Source organism: Xenopus laevis, chromosome 3S, assembly GCF_017654675.1.
Source record: "Xenopus laevis strain J_2021 chromosome 3S, Xenopus_laevis_v10.1, whole genome shotgun sequence".
In the NCBI taxonomy this organism is placed as follows: domain Eukaryota; kingdom Metazoa; phylum Chordata; class Amphibia; order Anura; family Pipidae; genus Xenopus; species Xenopus laevis.
In genome coordinates, this window is record NC_054376.1 from 20211129 (window position 1) to 20220684 (window position 9556).

Below are 9556 nucleotides of genomic sequence, written 5' to 3' on the forward strand. Positions count from 1 at the left end.
AAACAGTATTTGCAAATACAGAATATACAAACAATACCTATTATCCCCAGACCTAACACAAAAAGAGGTGTAAGGGCGAGAAGAACAGGTAAAAGAGACATACAGACACCGTTAATTTTCAGTTACAGTTGTGACATAACATAACTTCAACTCTGGGGGGATTTCTTATTGGGTTTAGTCAGATACGAACAGAGATGGTATAATACGTCCTCAGACACTCCGGAAGTGCCAGGACAGCCACCTACTGTCCCTTTGACGTATATAGACACACCGCCTCCCACTGGACATGGTTCCCAGTCAAGGAGGGTTCCTCGGGTATGTCTATCTAAATGTCTATCTAAATATATAGTCACAGACAATAGCCGCCACACAAGGACGGGCTCAACTCATCTATGCCGCCTCTCACTGCCTGGGCTATGCCCACTTTGACTGCTCTGGACCTTTCCAGATTGCTACAGTGACAGTGAGAGGTTTACCCAGTATATATTTTGGGGATATAAGATACCACCCGATACTATCTCTTTTCTCTCTGTCCAGGGTCCCTTCTATTTTTAATCCAAATCACCCAGAAACGAAGTAACACATAACATGAACAGCCGGCAATGATTACAATCACAAAACATAAACAGGGCAATAGATACTCTTATACAGGTCAGGTAAATGGCACCAGGCAAGATGTTACCTGTCTTTGCTGGCTGCTAAAAGTCGATATTGACAACAGGCACCATCAGTAGTAGGTATAGGTATGACACGGGTAAGAAACTAATAACATAGGTCTTACCTGTGTCCCGGAGGTGATCAGTCTCCGTCCTTTTCCTCTACTGGGTGACTGCTGTCCGTGGCATCGGCTAATGGTCAGCCAAAACCTGGTGCCCCACGTTGGGCGCCAGAATTGTCGGGGACGTAATTAGTCCTGAGAGTATCTATTCCCGTCCTAATTAGTTTGTGCAAAGGTCTAGACCGGAAGAATGACACTGACACAGACAGTTCAGTATACAAAATGCTTCTTCTGCTTTATTCTAAGGCACAGAGAATTATATAGTCAAATAGGGAATTGAGTGGTAGCTCAGGATGTATGTGGTTTAGCTATTTAGCCAATAAGCATAGCATATGGCACAACATGTCCTTATTCGGAGTGTGTTTGTGCAGTCTTCTCTCAGGAAGCAGGTGCAGAGTGTCATGACCACAAGCCGTCATGACGTGTTCAGACTGACTCCTGGAGAGATTGTAACTTGGTTTCATCTAGCAGTTTGTGATATATGGTTTTGCAAATAGCTGAACAAGAAAATAAATGAAAATGCACAGCATAACAGTAAAATAGACTTTTTACCTGAGAGATAATAAAGTAACACTGTTACCTGTCCTCCACACCTGTCTGGAGGTTCTCTTAGGCTGGTCTGTGACGTACTGCTTTAACATAGCAGAGGAAGCTGGTGCAGGGTTAACCCTAGGCTTGGGTACCTGGCTGAAGTGGGTGCTGTAAGCAGGATCACTTTGTTCAGCATGGCCTCTTTGCTGCAATTGCAGCTTGTTGGCAGCCTTTGGAGGTGTATGGCATCCTTGGTCTGGATCAGGGGCAGCATGCTGGCCTGGTTGCCGTGCTGAAAGAGAATCTGAGTCCTGCTTGGAGTGCTGATAGACGTACTCTCTAGTGCGTTCTAGTGGATCTTGGGGTTCAATCTCCAGATCGGGTACTTTGCTGTGTCTTTCACTGTCAGGGTACACAATCATCTCTACAGCTTCTGCTTCTGCTATGGCCGCTGCAGCTTCCTTTTCTATGGCCAGTTTTTCTAGCGATACTTCTAAGCGTGCACTCTCTGCTTTCCTTTCTGCTTCTAAGCGTGCACTCTCTGCTTTCCTTTCTACTTCTAAGTGTGCACTCTCTGATTTTAACAGTGCTTTCTTTACTTTTGCCTCCATTTCCCTCCCTGCAAAGGCGGCACGGGCCTTTGCTGCTTCTGCTTTTGCGCGGGCAATGGCGGCAGCAATAGTAACAGATGAGCATTGAGAGGAGCCCGAAACTTGGGATCTGGTTATTAATGACGATGACTTTTTCTGTGACATTATGCAACACTGGATAAGCCTTTGTAGTGGCTCCTGTGTGCTGTAATGACTTAATAGCAGTGTCTGTATCCGGATCACTATAATATGCTGTTGTCTGTGCTTGCAGCGTAGCTGGTTTAATCCCTTGTGTGGCAGCTGCTGTTTTACTGCACATGCGGTGAGTTATAGTTTATCCCACCGATAAGGCAGCCGCTGTTTCACTGTTCTGTCCTCCCTACATATTAGGTAGCTGTAGAGGAAATCGCACACCCACGACACCCGTCCAATATAGTAGTACCTGGTGCCCGGTGATGGAGGAATCGGCAAACCTCTCAAATAGATACGAAAAAGCACACCGGCACACAGGATTTGAAGCTGCAGGGCGAGCCCTTGCAATTTTTTAATGCAGTGCAGGTGCAACGTTTCGGGGTCACGCCCCTTTGTCAAGCATAGTGCAGAGGTGCAGAGGGGCGTGACCCCGAAACGCCCTGCAGCTTCAAATCCTGTGTGCCGGTGTGCTTTTTCGTTTCCTCCCTACATATTACCCTGGGGCAGTGTGTAGTTCGACATGCAGCTAAACCTCCCCACACTCCAATAAAGAGACTGTGAACTGAAGTTTGTAGATTTTACTGGATAGCAAAGGGGAATAGGTGAAACTGTAACAAATAACAGAAAAAAGGATAAATAGATTGCAATGAATAGTGCAACATAAACATATATGCATATTAATGCAACATCAAAATGCTAGCTGGCATGAAATGTCTATGCAGCAATGTCTCTGAGGGTGCTGGCAGCTGTTGAGGTGATATGGTGCAACTATTTGCTTACCAGCGATGCTACCATGAGGAGAGAGAAAACTGTGCGTGCTTCTTCCACAGCATGGTCTGTAAGATGGAGTTCTGGCTCCCACAAGGCATTGCTCTAGGTCACATGGTGAGAGTATGGTAGCCTGATTAGTTCAAATTCTGCCATAAGCATTATGGAGGTGTAGAATGCATATAGGAAATAGTCTTGCATAGTTACAGCAAGTGTCCAGCAGAGGGAGCCCACAACATATGAATCGGGAAATCCCAAATATGGTAAAAGCGTATGCTGGAGACATGACACTAGCAGTACATGTAAGAGATTAGGTTCTGCTAGCTATACTCAGGAGGCAAACACAGACATTACTAGCAGTACACAAGTAGGACAAGATGCAGACATTACTAGCAGTATGTGAGTAGGACAGGGAGCAGACAGTACTAGCAGTATATGAGTAGGACAGGGAGCAGACCGTACTAGAAGTATATGAGAAGGACAGGGAGAAGACATTACTAACAGCATGCGAGTAGGGCAGGGAGCCGACATTACTAGCCGTATGTGAGTAGGACAGAGAGCAGACATTACTAGCTGTATGCAAGTAGGACTGGGAGCAGACATTACTAGCAGAATGCGAGTAGGACAGGGAGCCGACATTACTAGCCGTACGCAAATAGGACAGGGAGCAGACGTTGCTAGTCATATGCGAGTAGAACAGGGAGCAGACATTGCCTGCATTACACGAGTTGGGCAAATATTAATATATTGAGGAGCAATACACTTCAGAGCAGGAGCTCATACTGCATGAGGTTGATTTTAAAAGACTTGTTTCTTCCTGCAGCCCGAGCGAATTGATCCTCCAGATCCAACCAAACCGGACTATGACATCCGCGCAGATGTATGGAGTTTGGGAATCTCCCTGGTGAGAGAGTTGTCCTGCCGCTCATAATTCCTTTCCACCCACATACGCTCCGTTTCCCAACTCTTTCCTTCGCTTCTCATTTCATTAGGGGCCCATTTACTTAGCTCGAGTGAAGGAATAGAATAAAAAAAAAAACTTTTTTTGGCTACTTTGACCATGGAATTGGCTACTTTCGACCTTCGAATTAAACGATTCGAACTAAAAATCGTTCGGCTATTCCACCAGTCAAAGTACTGTCTCTTTAAAAAAAAAAAACTTCGACCCTCTACTTCGCCACCTAAAACCTACCGAGGAGCCATGTTAGCCTATGGGGAAGGTCCCCATAAGCTTTCTATAAATTTTAAGGTCGAAGAAAAATCGTTCGATCGATGGATTAAAATCCTTCGAAACGAACGATTTGAAGGATTTAATCGTTCGATCTAACGATTTTTCGTTTGATCGAACTATTTGCGGTAAATCCTTCGACTTCGAAGTAGAAGGATTTACATTCGGCAGTCGAATATCAAGGGTTAATTATCCCTCGATATTCAACCCTATGTAAATCTGCCCCTTAGTGTATATAGTCACAGTTGACTTTGTTGACTTTGCCCTGAACTGCCTTGTATAATTTGTGAAATTTGTTTAATATCTTTCCTTTGCTCCACAGGTGGAGTTGGCCACCGGGCAGTTTCCTTACAAAAACTGTAAGACTGATTTTGAGGTTCTCACCAAAGTTCTCCAAGAAGAGCCGCCTGTACTCCCCCACAATATGGGCTTCACTCCGTTATTTCAGTCATTTGTTAAGGATTGGTAAGTACTTCCTGCCATTTCTTTAATCCAGTGACACATTCAACCATTTGTTCATTTTACCAGTTAATGTAAAAAAAAGTTTTAATTCAGTTGAAGTGTCATAGTAGTAACTGCATGGCTCTGACACCTAAATTTGTCTTTGCAGTCTTACTAAAGATCACAGAAAGAGGCCAAAGTACAATAAGCTGCTGGTGAGTATTTACTGTGGAAATGGTGTGTTATTTCCTTTGTACTGGGCCACCCATTTAATTGGATCTTACCAGTTTCTTCAGGGTGCTTTCTTATAGCAAACATCTTCCCAACACAGTGTCCATATAAAGATACTTTATGCATACGGCCATGTGTGCTGAACCTATGGATAACATGGGCCCATACACTAGAGTCCTGCATCAGGTCTGGTACCCATGGAATATCCACAAAGTGGTCGGGTTTTGGGCAAAAGTCCAGATTCCTTGGCCGTGTAGGCAATCCACAGGTAACCCGGCTGGGTACCCAAAAAAGGTGCGGGCTTGATCTCTCCCACCCACCCTTGTGGTTCTTCCAGTTTTTACATTTTTTAGGGAAGATTTGGCACTGGAGTGACGTCACTTCAGATTTTGTGTGTCCCCCGGATCGGAAGGTTAGTTGGCCTATTGCAGGTTTGTTCTTGGGAACATTATGGCAGCCTCTCTGTTATTTATGTATACTGAAAATGATATCCATCTTTGTTTTGATTAGTTTTATTGTACACTGCACTAATCTTGAAGGTGCACTAATGGTCTTCATGGTAGAGAAGGCAGCCTTATAAACCAAAAAAAATATATATTTTCTATATTCATGCTATTATAAAAAATATTTATTGTATCATGTTAAAGGACAAGGAAAGGCAAAAAAATAAAATCCAATTTCTACTTTCTTTAATGAAAAAGAAACCTATCTCCAATATAATTTAATCAAAAAATGTGTACCGTTTTTATAAGAAACCTGTCTGTATGCAGTGAAATTCTCCCTTCATTTACTGCTGTGGATAGGAATTGTCAGATGGTCCCTAAACTGCTGAGCAGGGAAACAATCATACTTATGAACAGCAGGGGGAGCCCCCGCCTTACCAGTCATGCAGAATTCAAGTAGCTTTGTTTATGACGATCCCTAAGCAGCCTAGACCACGCTGAGCATGTGCAGGGTCAGGGTCAGGCAAAGATGTTTAACAAAATTACAAGATGACAGCCCCCTGTGGCCAACTTTGAAAGCATAAATCATTTGTTTCATTAGGCTTTGTGGTGAAGTAAGTTCATGCTTATGTTTAGTATACAAAATACAGCATTTCTAGCCTTATTCTATTTTAGACTTTCCTTGTCCTTTAAAATACCCCTCGTGGAGCCTAATGCGTTTCATGCTTACTCGGCACTTAGTCATAGGCAATCTCAAAGAACAAAACACATATCTCCATGTATATATATACATTTTCAAATAAACCATTCAATAGATTAAGACCAACCATAATTGAGCCAGGTCATTATTGCATCAACACCTCATTAAGGCATTCTAGACCTGCCCACTCGACTATAAAATCACTTCACTTAACTGATTCTAGATAATCCATGTTCAGGGGTAAAGTTAAAACAATATAAAGATGTTGTAAATCACATATATAACAAATACAGATTACTTTAAATAAAACAAGTCACATCAGATATAAAATTCAACCCTAATGGTAATCATGTCTCTAAGTAAAATATCCAATACACTTCTCATTTATGTAACATGGTCAGAATATCTCCTCTAGTACCTGTTTTCACCTGTTCAATCACTCTCAAATTCCTATTATTACATACCATGAAGTGTCTAGTGATATTGTCTAGTGATAGATGGCCACTTGGCAAGCAAATCAGACCTAGTTTGGTCCTGCAGTTGCTTGGCTTTCCGGCACCTATCTTCATTAGGGGTTTGCATCTTTCGAGAACAGCACTAGAAATCCACAACAAAATATAGCCAACCATTGAACCAAGTATTGCTCCTTGAGGCACATTTTAGCATTGTGCATGGAACTTGGATGACAATTGGATTAATTTGGATCAAGAGAGGCAACTAGTGCAACAGGAATCTGCTTACCAAAGTCTTTATACATAACTATGTCCATGTATTTTCTGGTATTTTTGCCACAGCTTTCTAGACTTTGACTACCTTGTCTCTTTTTCTAGGAGCACCCATTCCTACGTCAGTATGAGACAAGTGAAGTAGACGTTGCCACGTGGTTTCAGGATGTCATGGCTAGGACAGAATCCCCCAGGAGCAGCACAATCCTCAGCCCCCAAAACCTGCCATTTTTCAGCAGGTAGCATCTAGCATGGGAGAGGATGACAGCCCCCTCCCCCAGCCAAACCTGGAGACCTGGCTTTCTGAGACTTCATAGTGAAAGATTGTGCTTTGTAGGGTGACCGACCGCTCCCACTTTAATTCTCTCCCGATATTCAACTATGTGATGGGGTTCCTCCCATTTTATTATGAAGCAACGAGATATTCATCTATATGAGTAACAACGGCTCATTACTGCCCTCTATTTAGAGACTCTGCATCAGAGTTGGAGGTTGCCATTAGGTCCCTATTTATCTTATTTTTGCCCATGTGAAACTGTGCCCGAAGATGAGATTCAGTGGAACTCGCTGGAGACTTGAGCAGCTGTCCCAGTGTTGAAGGCCCCTTGCCTTTTGTTTCTGTACTTTGCCAGAGTTGTATGTGTTTCATTGAGCCAGACAAGATATATTACCCCCTTGAGCTTCAAATATTTAAACACTAAATTTTAGCAGGTGGAGTGCCTATGTTTTTACACCTTAAACCTCAACACCAGCACATCCTTATAGCTGAAAAGCACAGCAAATCAAGCACATCAAGCGCAGAAAGTTGTCTGGTGCTTACCGGTTGTCTTTATATGGGAAGCTTACCATTCTAAGCACCTTTAGAGGAGTGTTTTTAGAGGACGGCAAGTTCAAATGGGTCATTCTTTGCACCAATCACCCTCAGTGCTCCAACGATAGACTTTCAACGATAGGCTTTCCAACGATAGGCTTTCCAACGATAGGCTTTCCAACGATAGGCTTTCCAACGATAGGCTTTCCAACGATAGGCTTTCCAACGATAGGCTTTCCAACGATAGGCTTTCCAACGATAGGCTTTCCAACGATAGGCTTTCCAACGATAGGCTTTCCAACGATAGGCTTTCCAACGATAGGCTTTCCAACGATAGGCTTTCCAACGATAGGCTTTCCAACGATAGGCTTTCCAACGATAGGCTTTCCAACGATAGGCTTTCCAACGATAGGCTTTCCTACGATAGGCTTTCCTACGATAGACTTTCCAACTGGAAATGAGTAGCCTTCCATTTCCTATGATTGAAACCAATGTTTGTGAACATGGGTGGTTTCCCTTTGGTATCCGTGTACAATACAGTTCAATCGCGGTGGGACATAGATCAGTCTACCAACATCTAGAATGAAGGCACAATGTGCACATACACTCAGCAGGGTAAAGGACTTTGAGTAAAAGATACTAATCAGGAAATCTGGGTTGCTTTTGCTTGTAGGAGGTACCTGTCCTACAGTATGGATAAAAATGTCATCATAAAGTACAATATTCAAATAGGCAAGGTTCCAGTAGCTGGTATAGCAAGAGACAGGAAAGATCAAGCATGTGAATAAAAGAAACAAAGGAAGAGCACTGTTCTTTCTGGCTGGTGCTAGTGAAGAGAATAGCATGTTTAAGTGGGACAAGGATGTTGCATGATACCCCTTGCAAGAGACACACAGTTTGAGCTCATATGGAAATATGGTGCTGGGAGATATCCAATAAGGTGCTCTGCAGTGGATCATGTGAGAGGTGCTCTCAGGAGTCTCTTCCAGGGGAGCAGTTATGGGGTGATGCTGCAGGGCTGTTTATAAGTATGACTATGGATGCAGTTTTAATGCATTATCCGTTAACTGTCAGATCAATATGTGACTGCCCCCATCCTTTGTGGGGAGATGGTGCTTGGGTTGGAAAAGCAGGGGGATGGGTCAACAAGACTGTACCAAAGCTAAAGGGGGGTTTACATGGGGGATTTCCCACCGGTTTTAATATCTGTAATTCTATTGATGCAGCAGATACTGCTAGTCCACGTGTGTGTGTGTGTGTGTGTGTGTGTGTGTGTTTTATTTTCTCCTACTTTATTATATCGTCTCTACTATTCCCGTTGCATGGTGTACGGATGACTCCTCTGCGGATGGGGTCTCATTTGAAATAAACTCTGCTACAACATTCCAGAGTGTGTACGGTGTTATTCTTTTGAGTATTCGTTGGCCATTGTTTTTGCAACTCTTTGATTGAGACTTCTTATATGTTAGGGATACGCTCTATCCGCTCCGACTTGTATGAGCAAGGCAAAGATATTGCTGGTTTTAGCAGAGCTATATGGGCTACAGTGTATATTTATTCAGCTTCTTAGCACTGCTTAGCAATGGTCTTGTGGTTTAAACTCCGACTTTTTAGGTTCAGGGCCCGTTCGCAATGACTTGTTTAGGTCCCTACTCATGTCAAATCAAGGTCATAAACCAAACAGACCCTATCTTATAGTTCCAAGGAAAATAAAGACCATACATATCTTTTAAACTGGAAACCCCTAATGGTGTCAACCCCACAGTTTGGGAACTACTGGTCAAAGGCAATATTGAAGCTAGCGCAACCTACTTATAATATAAGGGGGGTGTTCATCTGCTCTTGATCTGTTGATTTTTCAGTATGGAACACGTATCTGATACAAAACTCATGTAGTGCTCTAAATACTTTCTTGTTTATTTAATATTTTTAGTAGAGTCATGGTTTTCAGACTGGATCAGTTTCAGCCTTTGTTCACACAGAGATACGGATATTGGAAAATTTTGGAGGAAAGATCTTTCTCAGGATGTACCAAACTGTAGATTTCTCTAGCCAGCCCTTCTGTCAGTGCAGAGCATTACCAAGGATTTTATTCAAACCTTTTTCTCGTAGCAAAAA

At 42.9% G+C, this 9556-nt stretch overlaps 1 protein-coding gene across 2 annotated transcripts in view; it reads left to right on the forward strand.

The window, feature by feature from the left end:
- The window catches only part of map2k7.S (mitogen-activated protein kinase kinase 7 S homeolog), a 30788-nt gene extending 21965 nt beyond the window's left edge, over positions 1 to 8823 (forward strand). For both annotated transcript variants that reach the window (XM_018254974.2, XM_018254975.2), the window contains 4 exons: positions 3683 to 3763; positions 4410 to 4552; positions 4698 to 4743; positions 6733 to 8823. In XM_018254974.2, the coding sequence (XP_018110463.1) occupies positions 3683 to 3763; positions 4410 to 4552; positions 4698 to 4743; positions 6733 to 6870 (408 nt within the window). In that variant the 3' untranslated portion in view covers positions 6871 to 8823. The remainder of the gene's footprint in view (positions 1 to 3682; positions 3764 to 4409; positions 4553 to 4697; positions 4744 to 6732) is intronic.
- The last annotated feature ends 733 nt before the right edge of the window (positions 8824 to 9556 follow it).